Here is a 24,059-nt window from a genome sequence, read left to right on the forward strand (position 1 = left end):
CACCAGTTCTAAGGCTGATCTCTTTCAGAATCGCTCTCACAGACACAGAAGTAGTATTGGACCAGCTATCTAGACATCCTTTACTCATGCAAATTGATGGATAAAATTAACCATCGCAATTTCTGAGCTCCGCAGCTCACTCCTTTCCCTAGAGCTTGTCTCCTGTCTGCACCGCCCTGGAAGAGAGATGCTTTCGGGTCCCATGCGTGAGGAATTTTGTTTCTGCCCAGAGCAGCATTTCTATTCCCCTCACCTGTCCACTCAGCAATACTTACTGAGTCAACAACACTTACTTACTGAGATTTACTATGTTCTAGGTACAAGCAAAGGCCCTTGGGGTGCAGCGGCGATGAAAACAACCTCCTTGCATTTCTATCCTAGAGAGAAAAGATAGCCAAAGACAACAGGTCTACAAATATAGGCACAAGATGTTTTGGATGGTAATAAATGGTATGGAGCAAACGGAACAGTGAGATGAGATGGGCTGGGATCAGCAAGGCACTCTGATTCCCTGCTTTTTGACCTGAGATCTGAACAACAAGAGGGAACCAGCCACGAGAAGCCCTGGGGGCAGAGAGTGGGTGGTTCCCTGTAGCAATTTCAGAACCTGCTTGTGGAAGATGAGTAACTGAAGTGGGATTTTGTTTTCTTCCTTAAAAAATGAATATGGAGAGCACTGGTTGCTCAGAAGTTCAACTTTTGCCCATTGAAATGAAACATTGTACTGCTTGTTTCCTTACTGAGATATTTTCTTGTTAAGAAATACTTGTTTTGTTACACAAAACATTTTGATACCGGGTCCAAGCTAACTCTGCTTGCTTTGACAGGCCAGGGACTCTGAGAGACAAGGTGTTGAGGCAAGAATGACTATTCAGAAAGCCAGCTGACCGAGGAGATGGCAGATTAGTGTCTCAAAGTAACCATCTTTTTGGAGCCTAGATGCCAGGTTCTTTTTAATTAAATCTGGGAGAGAAAGAGAGAAGCCTATGAGGAACTAAAGTCAAAGGACAGAATGTAGAGGGAGAGACAGTGAAGAAGTAAAGTAAAAAGAATCTTCAGTTTTGCAAAACTGGAAGGGTCAGCCTTTGGAAGGAGCGTGTTAAATCCCTTCTATTCACAGGTGGGCAGTGTCAGATTATCTCTCTATGAGCTGAACAAAGGCTCTTTGGTTTACAGTCAGGCAGAGGGGCAGGGTCCTCTGAGGCAGGCTACTATGTATGATTATAATAACAAAAACAATGAAAAAGCAAGTCAAAGAAACAGTTTCCAACATGGAGTCCGAATTGGCTTCTCTGCAACACTTCAGAGATGGCTCTTGTTTTAAAGGGCGGACTTTCTATCAATCACAAGTAGTTTACATGATTTTCTAAAAAGGGTAAAATTATGACTCACACAGATGTAGACATGAACAGAGGTTAAAAATTTTGCTTAAATCATTAATCAGGGAGGGAACTGGGCAGATGTTAAAACAGATTCGAAGGCGATATCAAAACAGCACAAATTTATATAGGGTAAAGGAATGTTGATAATCATGATGGTGTGGTCACTGACCTAGAGCCAGACATCCTGGAATGTGAAGTCAAGTGGGCCTTAGGAAGCATCATTACAAACAAAGCTAGTTGGAGGTGATGGAATTCCAGTTGAGCTATTTTCAAATCCTGAAAGATGATGCTGTGAAAGTGCTACATTCAACATGCCAGCAAATTTGGAAAACTCAGCAGTGGCCACAGGACTGGAAAAGGTCAGTTTTCATTCCAATCCCAAAGAAAGGCAATGCCAAAGAATGCTCAAACTACCGCACAATTGCATTCATCTCACACGCTAGCAAAGTAATGCTTAAAATTCTCCAAGCCAGGCTTCAGCAATACATGAACTGTGAACTTCCAGATGTTCAAGCCGGTTTTAGAAAAGGCAGAGGAACCAGAGATCAAATTGCCAACATCTGCTGGATCATCGGAAAAGCAAGAGAGTTCCAGAAAAACATCTTTTTCTGCTTTATTGACTAAGCCAAAGCCTTTGTATGGATCAAAATAAACTGTGGAAAATTCCTAAAGAGATGGGAATACCAGACCACCTGACCTGCCTCTTGAGAAACCTGTATGCAGGTCAGGAAGCAACAGTTAGAACTGGACATGGGACAACAGACTGGTTCCAAATAGGAAAAGGAGTACGTCAAGGCTGTATATTGTCACCCTGTTTATTTAACGTATATGCAGAGTACATCATGAGAAATGCTGGGTTGGAGGAAGCACAAGCTGGAATCAAGATTGCCAGGAGAAATATCAATAACCTCAGATATGCAGATGACACCACCCTTATGGCAGAAAGTGAAGAGGAACTAAAGAGCCTCTTGATGAAAGCAAAAGAGGAGAGTGAAAAAGTTTAAAGCTCAACATTCAGAAAACGAAGATCATGGCATCTGGTCCCATCACTTCATGACAAATAGATGGGGAAACAGTGGAAACAGTGGCTGACTTTATTTTTCTGGGCTCCAAAATCACTGCAGATGGTGACTGCAGCCTTGAAATTAAAAGACGCTTACTCCTTGGAAGGAAAGTTATGACCAACCTAGACAGCATATTAAAAAGCAGAGACATTACTTTGCCAACAAAGGTCCATCTAGTCAAGGCTATGGTTTTTCCTGTGGTCATGTATGGATGTGAGAGTTGGACTGTGAAGAAAGCTGAGTGCCGAAGAATTGATGCTTTTGAACTGTGGTGTTGGAGAAGACTCTTGAGAGTCCCTTGGACTGCAAGGAGATCCAACCAGTCCATTCTAAAGGAGATCAGTCCTGGGTGTTCATTGGAAGGACTGATGCTGAAGCTGAAACTCCAATACTTTGGCCACCTGATGCGAAGCTGACTCATTTGAAAGGACCCTGATGCTGGAAAAGATTGAGGGCAGGAGGAGAAGGGGACAACAGATGGTTGGATGGCATCACTGATGCAATGGACATGAGTTTGGGTGGGCTCCAGGAGTTGGTGATGGACGGGGGCCTGGCGTGTTGCGGTTCATGGGGTCGAGAAGAGTCGGACATGAGACTGAGCCACTGAACTGAATTGAAAGGAATGTTGAAATGAATGTGCAAATTCAGGCAAAACTGGCTTCTTCCCTAGTGGAGGCAGGAAGTCAATTGAAGGCTGGGACAGAATTGTTACTTGTTACTTGTTAAGTAACAAGTTCAATAGTGGAAATTTGAAGATCTGATTGTTTTTATTAAACTCTTTGTGAATTGGGCAGAATCCCAATTAGCATTTGAAAGGAGCTCCTTCAGGCTGCAGGAAAGGAAAGGTTTTTCAAAGCAGAGAGGAAACAGGGGAAAGAAGGAAGTTATTAGCCAAGAATGCATTGTTTTAGGCTAGGTTTCTCCTAAGGGGGAGTAGGAGGGGCCTTTCAGCAGATTTCCTAGTGCTGCTCAGGATATTCTAGGTTAGCTGGTTATAGGTCACATTCTTGGAGAAGATTGAAACTGATTGGTTAACTCCTGGCGAGTCTTAGCGTAAGTGACTCCATCTTGGGCCTGTTGTCTCTCTTTAAACACAGATCTGTAGACAACAGTTATTTTGCAATAATCTGGTGGAGTCTTCTTTAGATTTTGAACAATGCAGTTTTCCACCAACCACATTCTTGAGTGCATGCGTGCATGTTCAGTCGCTCAGTCATGTCCAACTCTGTGAACCCATGGACTGTAACGCACCATACTTCTCTGTCCATGGGACTTCCCAGGCAAGAATACTGGGGTGGGTTGCCATTTCCTCCTCCAGGGGATCTTCCTGATCCAGGGATGGAACCTGAGTCTCCTGCATTGGCCGGTAGATTCTTTACCACTGCATCACCTGGGAAGCCTGAAGCACATTCTTACCCCTACGTAATCAAACTAAGACAGAATAACCTCTGCTTCCGCTCATGGATAGAGATGGTGCCTATACTTGTGGGTTTTGGAGTGGTGGGGGTAATTAATCATTCATTAAGTGACTGCTATGAGCAGTCCATGCGGTCGCTAGGAGTCTGACACGACTGAGCGACTTCACTTTCACTTTTCACTTTCATGCATTGGAGAAGGAAATGGCAACCCACTCCAGTGTTCTTGCCTGGACGGGGGAGCCTGGTGGGCTGCTGTCTCTGGGGTTGCAGAGAGTCAGACACGACTGAAGTGACTTAGCAGCAGCAGCTATGAGCATTAATTGTCAATTGGTTCCATTCTTGAAACAGTCCCATGAAGTAGGTGGTAGTGTTCCCATTTTCCAGATGAGAAAGTTAAGTTTCAAGGGTTAAAGACATAAATAGTAAATGGCAGAGTTAGAATTCTAGTCTTTTTGTCTCCAAATTATACATACCCACACACTCCCTGTGATGACTGCTACAAGTAAAAACTGTAAAAATTCTGTGTATTTTTTTTTTTTCTTGATCTTTAGGTCACTATCAACTAAGGTGGATCTTAGGAGTGGCCTCGAAGAATGTGCGATTGCATTGAACTTATTTCTAAGTAACAAATTTACAGATGCTTTAGAGTTGCTTCGACCATGGTAATTAATTTTCTTTTGTATAAAATATGTTTTTCATATGTTTTTGATGATTCTGTCTCTGATGTCATACTTTTCAGTTAATTTTTCTGCATTTCCATCTGAATATTTATAAGCTAATTTTGTTGAGACTTCTTTTGATTGGTTTAATATCCAGTTAACAAACCTATCTTATCACCTTTAATCATTAGAGCATTTCTGATTCTTTCTCCTGTCTTTTTCTATACTTGTTCAAATAATGTCGTCTTCTTAGTTTTGTAGAGCTTCACTTGGTTTTCTTCAGTGAAATATTTTTATGGGTATTCCTCTGAACTTAAATCTGGTTGAGAAAAGTTATTTGAAATGGACATGGGAAGAACTAAAATATGCTAATCTCGGAGGCTAAAAAGAAATTCAAGATAATGAAAATATTCTTGGGACTCCTGATTTATGTGATGAATCAGTTTCATTTCAGTTAACAGCGCTCACGTGCAGGCTCAGTCGTGTCTGACTCTGCAACCCCATGGACTGTAGCCGATGAGGCTCTTCTGCCTGAGGCATTTCCTAGGCAAGAATACTGGACTGGGGTGCCGTTTCCTCCTCCAGGGGGTCTTCCCAACCCTGTGGATTGAACCTGCATCTCCTGCATTAGCAGTCAGATTCTTTACCACTGAGCTACCTGGGAAGCCCCATTTCACTGAATAGTACCTATCAATTCTGATGATGTAGCAGGAAAACCTATGCTTAGCCTTGTTCCTAGGTCTCATTGTGACCCTAGTCCATCTGTACAGTGTGACTAGAGCTTGACAGGAATAATCTTACCTCATGTGGAGAAGGCGATGGCACCCCACTCCAGTGCTCTTGCCTGGAAAATCCCATGGATGGAGGAGCCTGGTGGGCTGCAGTCCATGGGGTCGTGAAGAGTCAGACACGACTGAGCAACTTCCCTTTCACTTTTCACTTTCCTGCATTGGAGAAGGAAACGGCAACCTACTCCAGTGTTCTTGCCTGGAGAATCCCAGGGACGGGGGAGCCTGGTGGGCTGCAGTCCATGGGGTCGTGAAGAGTCGGACACGACTTCACTTTCACTTTCACTTTCACTTTCATGCCTTCAAACACAGTCACTGACCTGGATGAAACTTAGACCTCCTATAATAATTTCAAGACGGTTACCTTGTGGGCACAGGAGCAAGACTCTTTCCTTTGAGGAGTCAGTAGGGTGGGGAGGGTGATGTGACTCTAGTCATTGACATTGATTCTTAGAAATTACAGTAAGTCCCCTACATACAGACAGATTCTGTTCTGAGAGTGTGTTCTAAGTCTAGTTTGTTCGTAGACAACTCACACAATTCTCTATATAATACTGTACTGTAATACATTTATACTTTGCACATAAATAATATATGAAAAACCAAAAAAATAAAACATTTTTAGTTTTACACTACAGTACCTTGAAAAGTAATGGCAACCCACTCCTGTATTCTTGCCTGGAGAATCCCATGGACGGAGGAGCCTGGGGGGCTACAGTCCACGGGGTCGCAAAGAGTCGAACACGACTGAGCGACTTCACTCGCTCACTAATCTTGAAAAGTACCGTAGTACAGTTCAACAGCTGGCATCCAGGGGCCGGCATCCAGTGAACAGGCAGGAAGAGTTACTGACTGGAGGAGGGAGAGGAGGTGGGCAATGCCAGAGCTAAAGGATCATCAGAGATAGGAGATGGAGGACAAGCTGAAATTTTACTGATTCCTGATGTTGATAGAACACACATTCGAATCTTAGAAAGTTCTCAACTTAAAGATTCGTACATAGGGGACTTAAAGTAATGTGCCTACTGAGGCGGTGGTAATTCTGAGATTTAGATGAGTTGCAATTAGTTAGCAATTCAGAGGTTAGCAACAGACAACAAAATAGATGGTGAAGCCCCTGGCCTAAGGAAGTTGCCCAGTGCTGTCTCCATCCAACACTCACATTTTCTACCTTGCCGGTTGCTACCTTTTCCCCTCTGTCTTCTTTAGTCCTTCAGATCTCTGTCTGTCCTTCAGATCATCTTCTATCTCTGTATCCATCTGTCTTCCTCTCTCCCTCCTTCTCTCTCTCTGCCAGTCGTTCTCTCCTTATTTCCCCTCTCTTATTCTTCCTGCCTGTCTCCTGTGTTTTTTATTCAAAAAGTCTTTCTTCCTCTTCCACTGACATGCAGCTGGTCATAATATCGAATGAAATAAACAACATGATCTTATATTTAGTCTAGTTTTATATCCTCTGATCTTTCTGAATGTTTCACTGTTAAACATGTTTTTTTTTTTCCCCCACTCAAATACTTTTTTTTCCTCTTGGAAAAGCTTTTGCTTTGAAATGTGAGAATTACACAGCATTATAAATCAACTATGCATGTGTGCTGCGTGCTGAGCCCCTTCAGTCGTGTCCAACTCTTTGCGACCCCATGGACTGTAACTACCAGGCTCCTCTGTCCGTGGGATTTCCCAGGCAAGAATACTGGAGTAGATTGCCATTTCCTCCTCCAGGGGATCTTCCCGACCCAGGGATGGAACCAAGTCTTCTGTGGCTCCCGCATTGCATGTGGATTCTTTACCCCTGAGCCACTGGGGAAGCCCCTGTAAATCAACTATACTTCAATACAGAATTTTTTTTTAAAAAAAGGTGACGTTTAAAAACTACAATTACTGATTTACATTGGGTTGCTCTTATTCCTTGCATGTTGTTTGTTTTCTTTTTTGAATCAGCAGTGCCCTCACTGTTTGGGACTAACTGCAGATTCTGAAAGGATGTTTAGACTCTTTCTGGTGGAGAAGGAATAACGTGGATTGTATTTGTTTTGCAGAGCAGCAGACTGTTGTATATTGTATTTGAATTAAAAACAAAACCACACATTATTATTGTAAATCTTATAATTAACTAATGAACATAGCTTGAGAAGTTTTGAGGAAAGAGATAGTGAGGTTTTCACAGCCTGAGAGTCTGGGTTGTGCCATCCGTTCAGACTAAATGTCCTTAAGAATTTAAGCAGTTCTTACTGATAATATGAATCATCAAGAACTTTAATCAGGATTCCTAGATAATGAGGTGAGATTTGGTAAGAAGTCTAACGTGAAGTTTTGTCTGGGCCCTTTGTGGCTGACCTGACTGATTGCCCAAATCTTGCTTCATCATGGCCTCTGCCTGGGAGAAGGGAGGGGATGGTTTTAAACAAGCCTTATCTTTCATAATTTCTGTGTCACAAAATATATTTTCAATGGCTTTTATTTTACACTTATTTCAGAGCTAAGGACTGCTTCTGTACAAGTGGGAAAAATTAGGATTGCTTAGAAGCATTTTCTAAGAAATGAGTCGGCAGGCTGCCCCCTTGTGCTCAAACAGGGAAAAGCATACGTCACTTTCTGCTTCAACCTGGCAAGTTTCCTGCTTCCTGCCTTCACTTTCACTGTTCACTTTCATGCATTGGAGAAGGAAATGGCAACCCACTCCAGTGTTCTTGCCTGGAGAATCCCAGGGACGGGGGAGCCTCGTGGGCTGCCGTCTATGGGGTCGCACAGAGTCGGACACGACTGAAGCGACTTAGCAGCACCAGCAGCAGCAGCAGCAGCCTGGACTTGAACTGGAAAGTCCCCAGTGCTTGAGCTTTTTTGGGCGTGTCTTTCGTAGTCCACGTTATTTCAGTAATTGTGGTGGAGGAGTAAAAGTCGTTACTGTGAAAGTGATGCCTTGGATGAACTAGAATTTCTTGTGGTTATTGTCAGATGAAACCTGAATTCTTTTCAGTTGAATTGAAATGCAGTCATTTCCATGTTCTTCCCAGGGCCAAGGAGAGCATGTACCATGCCTTGGGCTACAGTACCATCGTGGTGTTGCAGGCTGTCATGACCTTCGAGCAACAGGACATCCAAAACGGCATTTCTGCCATGAAGGACGCCTTACAAACCTGCCAGAAGTATGAGCTGAGTAATTAAATACTTGAGATACACCTAAAAACCTTTCTGTCTGTGTGACAAAATGGATGTACTTTGCTTCACTGAGAGCTCTGTTGGAAGTTGGCCATGGTTATGGAAAAGGACTTAGAGCATCAAAGCTTCCTGGCCTCCCGTACTTTTATGAGAGATTAAAAATATTTCCCCTAAGGAATTATCCTATGATGCTGGTGTGGCTGAGCACATGGCATCCTTACCGTACTGTTTCCTTTTTGGTATTTGAGCTACGGAAAAGTACTGAGAATTTCAGTGGGTTTAGCAGCAAGCATCTCTTGGGGTCCCCCTGGTGGACAGAATAGGTACTACATGTTGGCCTGGTACTCCAGGCCAACCAAGGAGCATTTTTTATGTGGGAAATGCTGTAAATGCAGAAGCGGGTCTTTTATTTGCCTAAATGGCCATATTTGAACAATTTTGCTTGGTGGAAATGACATGGAGTTTCAGTTTTGTGTGTATATGAAGCCTCTAGTAGAAGCCGTTAATTAGCATTGGTGAATTTTAACAGTGAAATTATGCCCTCTTGTAATTATGTCTCTAGCCCCTCAAATGAAGAGAGTTTCCAAACACTGCACTCTAACTCCATTTTTAACCAGTGGTGAAGTGACCCTTAACCACAAAAACACTGATTTTAGCCATAGAGATCAGAGAAGGGGCATGACAGAGTTAGTATTGACTGTTGGTTTGGTTTAATCACTAAGTCGTGTCCGACTCTTACGACCCCATGGACTGTACCCTGGCCAGGCTCCTCTGTGCATGGGGTTCTCCAGGCAAGAATACTGGAGTGGGTTGCCATTTCCTTCTCCAGGCATCTTCCTGACCCAGGGATTAAACCTGGGCCTCCTGCACTGCAGGCAGTTCACCAGCTGAGCTCCCAGGAAGCTCCCAGTACTGACTGTTATATGTAGGTTTGTCCACACACATAAACATGTTCAGTGAGCTTGGATTAAATGCCCACAGGGTGCCAGTGCTTGGAACTGGGTGTGCAGGTTTCAAAATGGTGATCTCTGCCCTGCAGACTTTAGGGTTTAGAATTCTGTTTCTGGTGACCCTTTGTTGTGATTACAGCTGAAATGGATATGAAATGAAAATGTGCTTGATTTATTACTTTTTTCTTTCTACTTCTCATCTCTTCTACGTATTCTGTGCAGATACAGGAAGAAATGCACAGTTGTAGAGTCTTTCTCAAGTCTTCTTTCAAGAGGATCTTTGGAACAGCTGACTGAAGGTAAGGGGCATTTAAAGATTGGGTATTTTCCTTTCTTTGAAAAATTAAAGCATGGTTATGCTCATAAAATTCAACATTGAAGTGAATAAGATAAGTAAATGGAATGTCTTTTCCTCCTCCCCATCATTACTCACCCTCCAGAAGTAACCGCTGTTAGCAGTTGGTTTTCATGCCTTGCACACTCTTCTCTGTACATATGCAAATATATGCAGAACATAGACATAGGATTTTTATAGTAATTCATTATTATTCATTTTTTGCAAGTGTAGAAACATGTGATACATGTGCTACAGTGTGATTTTTTGGCATTGACTTTTTCCAGGTCAACACATATAAATTGTACTTCATTCTACTTAATAGCCATGTAGCATTCATTAGGACAAATACCATAAATTAGTTTTTCTGTATCGAAGGACAGTTATATTGGTTTTTTTCGCTGTTAAAAATAATGCTGTCCGAAAATTCTTGTACCTATAACTTCATGCATTTTTGCTAGTATTTCATAGGATAGTTTGCTAAAAGTGGAGTTACTGGGTCTGAGGGTTTGAAAATAGAAAACATTTATAGATCTCACCAATTTTTCTCTGAAGAATTAGGTCAGTTTATAGTCGTCTCATCCATGTGTGAGAGTTTCCGTTTTTCTATAAGCTATTCATTTTTTTCTCAAGGTCAGTAATTTTGATACCTTTAAAATAATGATGATGTTTTACAGTATAGAAACTGTTTGGTTTGTAAACATTTAGGACTACTAGAATTCAGGAATGTCCTAAATGTTCACATTTCGGACTATTAGAATCCAACATATCTTCAGCATGTTGATCAGATGGCTGGGAGAAATTGACTCCTTTTGCTGTTTCCTTGATGTTCCCACAGAGATTAGGGCAGAAGTTCCATGATGAGTCCTGTCATATTAGCATTATGCTCTAGTCAGAATGGTTTATAAGAAAGGAGCATTGCAGTACTCCTGTAGCAGAGAAAACGTCCTTCAAATGTGGCCAGTGTCTAACAGAGCCTCTGTCATCTAAGGAGCGCTTGTGCCTGTGTTATCACTGTCAGACTAGTTCTCTGGAGGAGGTAACACGAAATTGTCAAAGAAGCCAGTTAAGGCAAGAGCAATTCTGGATAATGCGGTCCATCGTTCCTAGTGGTCGAGTCTGTGCTAGACATATTTTTTAGTGTGTTTCATTGTAAAGTTTTCTTTGCTTTGTTAGAAGATTATTATCAACTTGCTGTGGACTTTGGAAAACGTGGGCTTATTATGTGTGTGTGTGTGTGTGCGTGCACGCTCAGTCATCTCCAACTCTTTGTGACCCTGTGGACTGTAGTCTGCCAGGCTCCTCTGTCCTTGGGATTCTCCAGGCAAGATTACTGGAGTTAGTTGCCATTTCCTCCTCCAGGGCATCTTCTTGACCTAGGGATCGAACCCATGTCTCCTGTGTCTCCTGCATTGGCAGGGGGATTCTTTACTGCTGAGCCACCGGGGAGGCCCACCCTGTGTAACCTCCTTTTTATAGACTAGAAACTGAGGATCAGGGGGATTAGACAAATGGTCCAAGGTTACCCGCCTAGCAGAGCCGTGTTCAGACCTCACCTGCCTTTCTCTAAGCCACAGTTGTTTCCCCTGTTCCCCGCAACTTCTGCAGGTGGGTAGAAACATGTGGTGAAGGAAATGCTAAATTATTTCTGTGTTAGACATCTTAAAAATAGGTGGTACTGTGTTCTTATCTCTTTATTCTGTCTTTGGGCATGGCATGGGAAGTATTAAAAAGTAAACAGTAATAAGATACCACTACACAGTGTCCAGGAGATGGTGAGGGACAGGGAGACCTGGCCTGCTGCAGTCCATGGGGTCGTAAAGAGTCAGACACGACTGAGTGACTCAACAACAACAACGCAGTGTCCAAAATCCAGAACACAGAGACCAGCAAGTGTCCATGAGGATGTGGAGGGACAGGAACACTCATTCGTGGCTGGTCAGAGTGCAAAATGGTGCAGCCACTTTGCAAGATAGTATGACAGTTTCTTATAAAACTAACAGCTGAAAACTTGTGTTGACACAAAAATCTGCAAAGAAATATTTATGGCAGCTTTATTCAGCATTGCCAAAACTTGACCTTCACTAGGTGAATGGATGAAGTATGGTACATCCAGACAGAAAAATATTATTCAGTGCTACAAAGAAATGAGCTATCAAGCCATGAAAAGATTCGGGGGAACCTTAAATGCATATTCCTAAGGGAAAGACACCCATCTGAAAAAGGCTACCTACTGTATGATTCTAAGTATATAAGATTCTTGGAAAGGTTGAACTGTGGAGACAGTAAAAAGATCAGTCATTGTCAGGGGATGGGGTGGAGGGATGATTAGGTGGAATACAGAGAGAGATTTTTAGGGCAGTGAAATCATGATGGTTAAATACATGTCATTATACGTTTGTCCAGACCCATAGAATGTATCCCAGCAAGGGTGGGTCCTAGTGAGCACTATGGCAGAATTATGATATGTTAGTGGAGGTGCACCAGTTGTAACAAACGTGCCCTTGGGAGAGCATGTTGATCATAGGTGAGTTTGTGCGTGTTGGGGGAAGCCAGGGAGCAAGGGATATATGGGAAATCTCTCTACCGTTCCCTCAATTTTCCTGTGAACCTAAAACTGCTCAAAAAAATAAGATCCTAATTTAAAAGTTATGAAAATACATCAGCCTGTGACTTTATTCTGAAATAAGGTTTATTTAGACTTCCATGTCTGAAAGCATGCTTAGCTAACACTTCACTGCATAATGAAGATATTCCCTTCAGTGAACTAACGAATTTATAATTAAGAGATGTGCTGGTAGGTACCTACTTGTAAATGCCAAATGCCTAATTTTGAAAGCTAAGGGCTGCCCAATATAAATCAATCCGAGTGAAGAGATAAGACTTTTTTAATTAAGTTGCATTTATTCCTAATGAATTTGGCTGTCGCTGCAATCCAAACAGACTTTGTGTTCAAGGGAGCATGTCAAAACATCGTAGATTTACTGTGCAATTTGTTTTCCCTATAGGTAATTTCCATTTCTATCCTTGAGTGGCTCGTGGTTTGTAGGAGTAAGGATATTTAATTAAACTTTTTGTGGATTGAAGATAGGGCACACCCATTCTTCTCATGGCTGGCATATTAAATGGCTTTCAAATTGTCTTTAAAAACACATGTTTGTATACAGTTCTTAGAATGTAAGAGGGATTTAATTCAAAGAGTCATTATACATAGAAAATACAGTTCAAACTTTCTTGCCTTTTATCTCTGCCTTCCTGTTATGTCCTTTATGCTTCTCTTTGATTTGTCCATCTTAAGCTTAACTCTGATCCATCTACCCCTCTGCTCAGATCTCTGCAAGGTCTCACCATTGATGCCAGAATGTTGGCTCCCTGTCCACCAACGCCAAATAGAAATACAGAGACAGAATTCGGAGGAAAAAAAATAAAGAGGAGCTTTATTCTTAGCCAGTCAAAGGGGAAACACGGTAGGCTAGTGCCTTAAGAACCGTGCCCCATTTCCTCAGAAATAAGGAGAGGTTTTATATCCTAAGGAAAGTTTTGCATTGTTTTTTTTTTTTTTTTTTGCAAAATTTCAAAATGGCCACAGATGGCATCAGGTAACTCAGTAACTGGAGTTGGTCTTTTCAGAAGTTATAAGCCTGTGACCTCCTTTCTGAAAGGAAGAATGCTACAGGGGGTGTGTGCAGGGGAAGAATGCCAGGTGCAGAGTAGAATTCATAATACATATGGAGTCAGAGAGTAATTAGCTTTATTTAGCTTTGTAAAAGGACCAGTCTGGCCACAAGTGTTTGTTAGTAGTAGCTTCTAGACAGTAACCAAAACTGCTTAACTCATTCGGGCCTGTTTATGTTTTTCCCCCGCCTGTTCATTGTTTCCTTGTTTTCCTTGTTTATCAGAAAAGTCTCGTTTTTATTTAAGAAAGGTCTCATTTCTGTTTTTGCTGCAATACCATTGCCTGCTGAATGAAGCCCAGACGCGGATATTCAACGTCATCCATCATTTAGCCCCGACTTCCTTTCCGAGGTCATCCATCACTTAGCCCCGACTTCCTTTCCGAGGTCATCCATCATTTAGCCCCGACTTCCTTTCCAGGTTCACAGCCCACGCCTCCCTGTGCGCACCCTGTACTTCAGCCGGAGGCGCGCCATCGGCCAAGCCACGCAGGGCTCTGCGCGCCGCCTCTCTGCCGAGCTGGTTCTCGCCCAGCGGCAACTTCACCACCTCAACACATGCCCCAAGCCAGCCATCTGGGTTACTAAGCAGGCTTCCAAAGGGAATAGTTACCGAAAGTTCCTACTTTGTTACAAGTTTCCCTGGGAAAGGATGTTCAAATGACTCTGTAAAAGTTACCTGTTTTTCTCCCACTGAACCCACTGAGAAAATCCAGGGGGCACCCTTTAAAGTGAGGCGTTCTGAAGGATGGAGACCCTGGCTGTTAATGCTGCCAGAACGTGCGCTGTCCGCAGCTCCTCGAATTTGGCCTGTTGTGGGTTTGGCTCCCTCTCACACGTGCTGTTGAAAGATCTTCATTGCGTTGTTGCTTCTTTGTCAATCAGCCTTTGGAACATGAGCATGGCAGGAAGGTGAACCAGTTTGTGAGAACAAAGTGTGTGTGTGTGTGTGTGTGTGTGTGTTGAGGGGAGGTGTCCTGTGTGTTTAAGTGAAAGAAGGAAGGCACTAGGTCTTATCCAGTTAGATCCAACACCATTTCATCAACATGGAAATATCCCGTTTTTCAGTTACTTGCATCACTTAAAAATGTGCTACTTTTTGAAGTTTTGTCAAAAAGCATGACATGGGCCAAGGGGAGTAATCTTAGTGGAAGTAGCTGATGCATATTGAGGGCTTACTCTGCACAGTGACTACAGGCAGCACTTGAATTCTTTAGCTTTGAAATAGAGATGTCATTAGCTGGACTTGAAGAATGAGGAGCCCAGCAGAGGGAGGAAGGGTAGCTTGCTTAAGGTTCTGTAGCTAGTATGTGGCAGGGCCTTTGCTAAAATCCAGGCTGTTAATTACCCCAACCCCAAAGCTCATTTACGTAAATAACACACTAGTTTGTATCCTATGGATAAAACAGTAAATTGCTGATTTTGTTTATACAAAAAAAAAAAAAAGCAAAGATTCCTCCCTCCCCAGTCTCCACAGGTATCATGAACTATTTAGGAAGATAGGCCACACGTCTGTGTGTCCAGGGGATATAGACATAGTTTTATGTAGCCCTCTTGTGAGTGCCTTGTTCCTGCACTAGATACCTCAGTGATCCAAGTAGCCTCCAACTGAGACTTCTGTGGTGGCCCAGTGGTTAAGACTCCATGCTTCCAGTGCAGCGGGTGTGGGTACGATCCTTGGTCGGCAAACTAAGACCCTACGTGTAGCACAGCTGAAAACAGACACACGTACCCACATGCACACACGCACAAAGCAAATACCCGCAAACTGTGCTAGTGCTAACTTTTTTACATCAAGTCTTCCCTGAATGAGGACTCATGAGTTGGACATGCAAGCTGGTTCTTTTTCCTAGAATCCTCAGGAATTACTGCTTTCTCTTCAAGTTGGTAGTGTGCCTAACCATTGTCGTGACCATCATGCCTTCATAATATTTTTGATGTTAGAATTAGTATATTCAGGTTAATTTTTCAATCCATCCCAGTGGTAGACTTGAAGTTTCCCATTAAGTTAAAAAAAACAAGTGGTTTTCTTTTTTCCCAAAAAGTGCTTTTCCATTTTGGTTTCCTCCTGTGAGCTGAGTTTGGATCTCTGACACCAAGGGCCTGACTCTTGGGAGTTATATGTGAATCGATCCAAAGATGACTTCCCCAAAGCATTTCACACATTCTGGAAAAATCTTGCTGAGGCCTTGAGAGCTGAGGTCATCATTCCACTTCTATGCAATCACGAAGCAACCTAGGTTTTTATGTCTCCTCTGGGCTGATTTATCTGTCTTTTCTAAATATCTCAGAGCAATTACTGTGGGTGTGGGATTTTCCTTAATACACTTTTATTTGTTTTTAATAGAGGAAATGCATGCTGAAATCTGTTATGCCGAGTGCCTCCTACAGAAAGCAGCCCTCACGTTTGTGCAGGTAACGAACATTTGGCTTAGCATCAGTGTCACCCGGGGAGCCTGCTAAGTATGACAAAGAAAAAGATGCGGCTCATTCTGTGTCTTCAGTTCTTTCCACTTAGAGTTATAATGAAAGCTGTTTGTTATTGCTCGTAAACTTTGGCTGAAAGAAGACTCTTGGGGATCTTTTTTTCCTACTCAAATGCACCTAAAAGACGCTGTTTTGAAATTCAGTCTGTTGGGAACCACTGCCTTTTAAAGAAGCTGTTTTGCACCTACCACACCTCATCTCAGGATGCTTCTCTGTGTGAGAATTGTGAGGTTACGCCTCTGCGAGCTTGCTAATGGTGGAGGGCTGCACACAGGGGTGACTGGCTTCAGCATCTTTGGCTGTTCCCTTCTTGCGCCAGATGCTTCAGCAAAGCTCAGTTATGCATGTAGACCTCAGATTTTATTTCCCTGCTATTTGTATTCTCATCCCCTTTTATTTCTTCTTTTGGAAGAGCAGTTGAAAGAAGTCACTAAACAAAACAATGACTGTTTTTCTCAGGGGCATTTAAATTTCACCTCTAGGATTTCTTATCACCAGTAACTGGCCTGTCATTGTAGCTTCCAGTTCTTCTAAAAAAAAAATACGAATTTTAACAGGTGGCCACACAGGTGGCAGTGATGGATACAGTGGGGTAGAAGTGGGGTGGAGATGGTAAGGGGGCAGAAATTCAACTGTAAGATGGAGAAAGTCTTCCTTGATTTCAATGCTTTACATCGAACTGAGAGTGCTTTTCTCTTTTTCTGGAGGTTGACTGACGTGATAGGTTGGAGTCTGGTTAAGGAAAATTAAATCAATCTGGTCTATGACCCTGTTTCCTAAAACTCTACATATTATCATGCCTGAAGCAGTCTCACTGCCTTAGTATACATAAGGCTAGTCACAGAGGCCCTCAGTTTTTGTGTGTGTGTGTTTTTTTAATGCGTTTTTCAAATGGGAATTTGACAGTAAAATCTTTGATTCAAAGGGTTTTTAAAAAAATGTTTAGGGGCTTGTAACTCAACATCTGGGGATACCCACGGCTCTTCCCTCTTCCTCATGCCTCCATATCCAGTCAGGCTCATGATTATGCTGTTTTACCTTTTGAAGGTTAATCAGCCCTAGCTCTTCTTCTTTATTCTGACCATAATTGTTCTAGTGAGGGGCTCATCAGCGCCTCCCCAGACTTCATGGCAACCTGGGGACCCTTGGTCTGTAGTTTCCCTTCCCTCCAGCTCACTCTCCCTTGTGCAATTGTACACCCACTCCAAGGGGAGCATCTCGCCTGCTCATGTCTCGGCTTCAGCGTTTAGTAGCCCTCATTGACGATGGCAGTGGTTCTGTGTCAGAATATCACAAATGGGGAAGGCTTTTTAAAACTCAACTGGCATCTCTCCCAGTTCCCTACTCCCTTCTTACCGACATCCTCGCCTGCTGGTGGCGTACTTGAGTGGGAAAGTACAAGTAGCTTTCTTACTCCTTGGTCATTCCCTTCTTTGAAATAGATTTCTGTAGCAGTGCTGTGTTATATAAGCACAGATGCCCAAGCCAAGCACACCGTGATCTTTAATGCTTCCTTGCCTTTCCCCTGAAAGGTTTTTTTCTTTTTGCTTGCAAAGTTCATATCTGCCTTCTTTTCCTTCATCTGGTTATTTCCTAATCTTTTTTTTTTTTTTTTTTAACGCTGCAAGCACTGATGCTTCCAGGAAGCTTTTTGGACCTCTTCACATCCCAGGCCACCTTCGTGCTGTTGTGGCAACCTGTGCATGTTTCCGTCCGTGTGTGCATGTCTCCATCCCTTAGCATATTGTGTTTGCTTTTGTCTCGTTTTGCAATTAGGTGCCTGCTGTAAAATAGGCATTCCGCAAATGTTTGGGGAATTAAATATTCTTATTTGAAGCAGATTTTATTCCAATTTAAGAAATTCTTTCCTGGACACTATTGGAACTTGTGTAACTGTAAGCTACCTTCAAATCAGAAAATGGGCATTTAAATTGCATAGTGAATTTTATATTTATTGATTCTTTTAATAATTTAAGTATTAAGTATTTAAGTGATGAAATTAACAAACTAAAGTCAGTTTTTCTCTGGCTTCGGAAGGATGCTCAAGTGCACAGGAAATAAATACCAGAGCATGTTTCTGTTATTAATGGGTTAGAAAAGCATTCTCCATTAGCACCATCTATTAGAGTAGCATTTTTAAAGCAGTTATTTTATATACTTTATTAAGAGACTCTTAGAATCCTAGAATGCTCACCCTAAAAAGGTCACTCATTTAGACCAATTGCCTCAGTTGCATGGTTGATGACCATCAGGCAAGGAGAACAAACAAAATTCCCAAGCAAAATTTCATGCTAGTGATAACAAATTTAGAATCCAGATCAGTTATTTTTGGTCTGGAAATGTATACAAATGAAATTCACAATTCTAAGTAGATGGCCTGCTAAAGTACCCCCTAATGAAGAACCATAATCCTGTTACTTGGAGTATGACAGCCAGGAAAATCCTTGGAGCAGCCATTTTGAACTCCATTGAACCTAAAAGAAAATTGCTCAGTAGTTGATGTTTATCAAAGTAGGTTTGGACTAACTCTGCTGCTGCTAAGTTGCTTCAGTCGTGTCCGACTCTGTGTGACCCCATAGACCGCAGCCCACCAGGCTCCCCCATCCCTGGGATTCTCCAGGCAAGAACACTGGGGTGGGTTGCCATTTCCTTCTCCAGTGCATGAAAGTGAAAAGTGAAAGTGAAGTCACTGAGTTGTGTCCAACTCTCAGAGACCCCAGGCACTGCAGCCTACCAGGCTCCTCCATCCATGGGATTTTCCAGGCAAGAGTACTGGAGTGGGGTGCCATTGGACTAACTCTATGGCCCCTAATTGGTGAGGATTACTTTCTTTGTTACATCCTTAAAGTTCCGCAAGGATTTACAAATTGTTTCCTTTTTTTGTCCTCTAAGTTGGAAGAAAGATGACAAAAAAGGCATTTCATATGTAAAGCAAGAAGAATATTTTAATTTAAAATCATGTCCTCAAAGGATACAGTGTTTTGTTCTAATCATGCAGCTACACAGCTGTGGGACAGTCTAAGAATCATTTGCTAAATGATCTAATTATGTAATTGAATTGTTTTCAGGATGAAAATATGATCAACTTCATCAAAGGTGGACTCAAAATTAGAACAAGTTACCAAATATATAAGTAAGTTAAAAATTAAGACTGATGAAAAATCTTATGACAAGGTTTGTACCTTTATGACCACCTTCTTGTGGTTTTTAAATAATTCTTGTATTATATACCACTATGTACTTTAAAGTTTTTTAATAAGTGTGACTAGATTTTTAAAATTTAGTGTTGGTAAAAATGCACTTGAATTTTGACTGCGTGTGTATTCAATGCTAAAAGACAACAGAATAGACAACAGAATAAATGGAGTTTTAGGAGAAAAATAGCTGGAAAGTACTTACGTAATTTCTGATTAGATAATCTTAGTTTTTCTCTCCTAAAAACCATTTGTAAATTTAAAATGGTAGGTATAGATAGGTATGTCTTTGGTTCAGACTCTGAAACAACACTGTCCCTTTGCATTTCTGCAGTGATGCAGATGTCAGCTAGAGGGGACCGTAGTGTCCTTCACGTATCTTCGGGGTCCTTACTCGTGTTTATCTGGTTGTCCTATCTTTTACTCACAGTGTTAAAAATCTTCAGCTTTGATTCTGGAGTCATCCATTCCTCCCTTTAGTTCTGCCACTCTTTGCTTGTATTTAGAACCTTTGTTATTGGACTTATATATTTTTAAATTGTTTTATCTCCTAATAAAGTAACCTTTTTTGATCATTATAAAATGTTCCTATGTAACTCCTTATAATATTCCTTGTCTTGAAATCTGTTTTGTCTGATATTAATAAAGCTGTTCATGCTTTTTTGTAATTAGTGTTTGCGTGGCATATATTCTTTTGCTTTAAATCTAGCTTTGTTTTTATATTTAAATTATATTTTTTTTGGTAAATACGTTTAATTGGGTCTTACTTTTTTATTCAGTACAACAGTTAATATGTTTGCACTTGTGACTGCCATTTTGCTTTTTTTTTCTTTGCCTTGTTTGTCCCCCCTCCTTATTTTTCTGCCTTCTTTTGCTTTAATTAAATGTATATATATATATATATATATATATATATATATATATATATTCCAGTAGAATCCCTCTATTATTTTCTTAGCTATAGCCCTTTTAATTTTTCTTAAGTGTTTGCTATAATGATTATCATAGCCTTCTTAACTTACCATAGTCAAGTTAGAGTTAATATTGTACTGTTGCACATAAAATAGAAGAAACTTACAAAAGTATAGTTTTACTTACCACCTTTTGTCTTTTATACTATTCTTATGGTAGTACATTTATGTGTATTATAAACCCCATAATGTGGTGTCTAACCTTTGCTTTAACAGTTTTATGTCATAGTCCCCACTGTTAATCCAATATTTGCCATTTTTTATGTTCTTCATTCATTCCTGTCTATTTCAGAATGAAGCATTTCTTTTAGAATTTCTTATAGTTCATATCCACTTTCAACGACTCTATTTTATTTATCTGAAAATGTCTTTCTCTTTTGCCTTCATTTTTGAAGGCTGTTTTTGCTCAGTAGAGTATTTTTGAGTTACAAGGTTTTCCTTTTTTCTTGTCTTCTTTCACTCCTTAAAAACTATCAGTTGTTGTATTGGGTTGGCCAAAAGGTCATTTGGGTTTTTCTGTATGAGTTTCTTACGGAGAAAGCTGAGTTAACTTTTTGGCCAACCCAATATGATGGTCTCTATTGTTTCTGATCACAAGTCAGCTGTTATTTTTTGTTATTATTCCCCTGTCTGTAATGTGTCATTTCTTCTGGATGCTTTGAAGGCTCATATCTTTGACTGATGTGCTTAAGTGTGGCTTTGGGGAACCATGTAGCTATTATTTCTTCAAATATCTTTTCTCTGCTACATTCTCACTCTTCTTCTGAGACTCCAATTACATGTCAGCCTGATTTTGTTCAGTAGGTCGCTGAAAATTCTTTTTTTTCAGATTAGATATTATCTCAATATTTGGGTTGTCTTGGGGCCAATATCTACTGCCTGCTTTTTCTCTTGACTATATGTCATGTTTTTCTGTTTTCAATTCAGTAAATTTTTGATTGTATACTGGATAGTGATTCATTGCAAAGACTTTAGGTTCTGTTACCTTTCTCAGAAGAATGCTGACTTTTGTTCTGGGAAGCATTTAACTTGACTAGACTTAGAGTCTATACTCTTAATCTCTGCTAGTGGGCAACATCTGAGATCATGATTCCATTATTTCTTTTCTCTTGTTTCTGCCTTTCTTTGGAGCTTCACCAGTTCTCACATAGTTCATGAGTCAACAAAGAATTTGAGTTGAGTTTTAACACTGATTTTGGCATTTCCATCCTATGTGGTTCATCCCTATCTGAAAATTTCCCCAGTACCGTACAGCCGTTCTGGCAGATTTGAACTCTGTACTCTTTTTTTAAGCCAATAAGACTATACCTTTCTGTGTAAGTTGTAGGCACCCCATGCTGAGTGTACTGGGGAGTACTTTCAAGTGACTAGTCATGTAAACATAAAGTCTCTTTAAAAGTTGTTCCCTTCTTTCAAAGTTTAACTCTTCTCTAGCTTCCCACTGCTTTTTTTTTTTTTGGCATCTGGTCCTATCACTTCATGGCAAATAGATGTGGAAATAGTGGCAGACTTTATTTTTTTGGGCTCCAAAATCACTGCAGATAGTGATTGCAGCCATGAAATTAAAAGATGCTTACTCCTTGGAAGGAAAGTTATGACCTAGATAGCATATTCAAAAGCAGAGACATTACTTTGCTAACAAAGGTCCGTCTAGTCAAGGCTATGGTTTTTCCAGTAGAATGTGAGAGTTGGACTGTGAAGAAAGCTGAGTGTCAAAGAATTGATGCTTTTGAACTGTGGTGTTGGAGAAGACTCTTGAGAGTCCCTTGGACTGCAAGGAGATCCAACCAGTCCATTCTAAAGGAGATCAGTCCTGGGATTTCTTTGGAAGGAATGATGCTACAGCTGAAACTCCAGTACTTTGGCCACCTCATGCGAAGAGTTGACTCATTGGGAAAGACTCTGATGCTGGGAGGGATTGGGGGCAGGAGGAGAAGGGGACGACAGAGGATGAGATGGCTGGATAGCATCACCGACTTGATGGACGTGAGTTTGAGTGAACTCCGGGAGTTGGTGATAGACAGGGAGGCCTGGCGTGCTGCAATTCATGGGGTCGCAGAGAGTTGGACACGACTGAGTGAGTGAACTGAATTGAACTGAGTGTCTGCAAATATATTTTAAACATGTGTTTTGCATTTTGTTAAGAATTTATAATTGTTATCTGTGGGAGGGTTAATTTAATTTAAGGCACTCTACCAGTACTAGAAATAGAACCAAGATTTAGTATTTTAAGAGATGCTTTTACCTGAAATGATTTCATAAAATTATATCCCATTTGAAATCCTGGAGGAAGCAGGCGAACTTTGGGAACCTGATATATTGTTTTTAGTTTTCCTTTTGAAATATATTTTAGAAGATACAAAAGAATGTTAAAGAGTTGCTTGCTATTTCAGTTATCAAAACTTAAAATCTGAAGGAATTAAAATATTCTTGTAATGGCTCAGAAATTATGTATCAGTGGAATCGAACATAAGACTTTGAAACTCTGTGTGTGTTCATGCACTTCTGTGTACACACACACAGATTTATCTGGGAATTCAAAGCTTACTAAAAAACCTATATATGCATAAGTCTCTTTAAAAACAGTGGGGAAAGATGGGTCTGATTTGTTAGTTTAATAAATGGTTTTGGGAAAATTGACTCTTCATTTTGGAGAAAAGACTATATAAAGGATACATTATATAGATTTAGTATTAAAATATTTTTAGAAGGATATAGGCAAAAACATAGGAAAGTCTTTTTACAGTCCTAAAGCACAAGGCCTTTAAACTTTGTTTTTAAAAAATTTTTAATAAAATTTTTGTTTTATTTAAAAATTTTTTACTTGGAAATAATTTCTGAATTTTTATATAGTCTTCTAATATACAAGTATTATTAGCATCTTATAGAACCACAGTGTAATTATTAAAATCAGGAAACTAACATTGATGCAGTATTATTAACTACTTTATTGACTTGACTCAAGTTTTTCTAACTGTCCCACCAGTGTCCTTATTCTGGTTCAGGATCCACTCCAGGATCCTGAATGTTGCATTCAGGTGTTACATCTCCTTAGTCTGTTTTAATCTGAAAGAGCCCCTCAGTCTCTGTCTTCAAGACCTTGACATTTTTGAAGAATACTTGGCCGTAATTTTTTAGGCCGTCTCTCAAGGTGGACTTATCTAATGTTGCTTCATGATTAAGTTCAGATCACATCTATGATAACAATACTGCAGAAGCAATGTTGTGTCTTTCTCATTGCTTCATACCAGTAGGTGTTTTTGTTCAGTTGCTTAGTTGTGTCTGACTCTTTGCAACCCCATGGACTTCAGCACCCCAGGTTTCTCTGTCTATCTGGTTTTTCACTATCTCCCGGAGTTTGCTCAAACTCATGTCCATTGAGTTGGTGATGCCAACCAACCGTCTCATCCTCTGTCGCCCTTTTCTCCCCCTGCCTTCAGTATTTCCCAGCATCAGGGTCTTTTCCAGTGGGTCAGTTCTTTGCATCAGGTGGCCAAAGTCTTGGAGCTTCAGGATCAGTCCTTCCAGTGAATATTCAGGGTTGATTTCCTTTAGGATTGACTGGTTTGATCTCCTTGCAGTCCAAGGGACTCTCAAGAGTCTTCTCCAGCACCACAACAAAGTCTTTCCCAACACATTCTAAAGCATCAATTCTTTGGCGTTCAGCCTTCTTTACGGTCCAGCTCTCACATCCATACATGAGTACTGGAAAAACCTGACATCAATTTCAGAAGTCTTTTAAAGTGTGACATAAAAGATTGACTTGACCAAATAAACATTTAAATTTTCATCATGGCAAAAATACCCCATAATAAAAATTATAAATGGAAATATGATATGAAAGACTCAGGGCAAATGACAGTATGAGAAACTCATAACTTGGTGGGAGTCTAAACTGACAGAGTTTTTATGGAGGATGTGCTGGCAGTATATATCAAAATCAAGAATATGTATCGTTTTTGATCTCAGGAGTTCTTTTTCTAAG

At 40.8% G+C, this 24,059-nt stretch overlaps 1 protein-coding gene across 11 annotated transcripts in view; it reads left to right on the forward strand.

Annotated features, from left to right (window-relative positions):
* TTC39B (tetratricopeptide repeat domain 39B) overlaps positions 1-24,059 on the forward strand; it is a 148,503-nt gene that overhangs the window by 90,219 nt on the left and 34,225 nt on the right. For 9 of the 11 annotated variants that reach the window (XR_015169530.1, XR_015169531.1, XM_086415056.1 and 6 more), the window contains 5 exons: positions 4,416-4,526; positions 8,320-8,451; positions 9,637-9,713; positions 15,770-15,837; positions 18,978-19,042. Coding sequence is in view for 9 of the 11 variants with exons in the window: in XM_086415056.1 (XP_086271182.1) it covers positions 4,416-4,526; positions 8,320-8,451; positions 9,637-9,713; positions 15,770-15,837; positions 18,978-19,042 (453 nt within the window). In the remaining 2 variants the exon portion in view is untranslated. The remainder of the gene's footprint in view (positions 1-4,415; positions 4,527-8,319; positions 8,452-9,636; positions 9,714-15,769; positions 15,838-18,977; positions 19,043-24,059) is intronic. The other 2 variants (XM_086415062.1, XM_086415063.1) reach the window with 1 other exon arrangement.

The sequence above is a fragment of the Bos grunniens genome, chromosome 8, assembly GCF_055505025.1.
Source record: "Bos grunniens cultivar Pamir isolate PY7600 chromosome 8, Bosgru_T2T1.0, whole genome shotgun sequence".
NCBI lineage: Eukaryota > Metazoa > Chordata > Mammalia > Artiodactyla > Bovidae > Bos > Bos grunniens.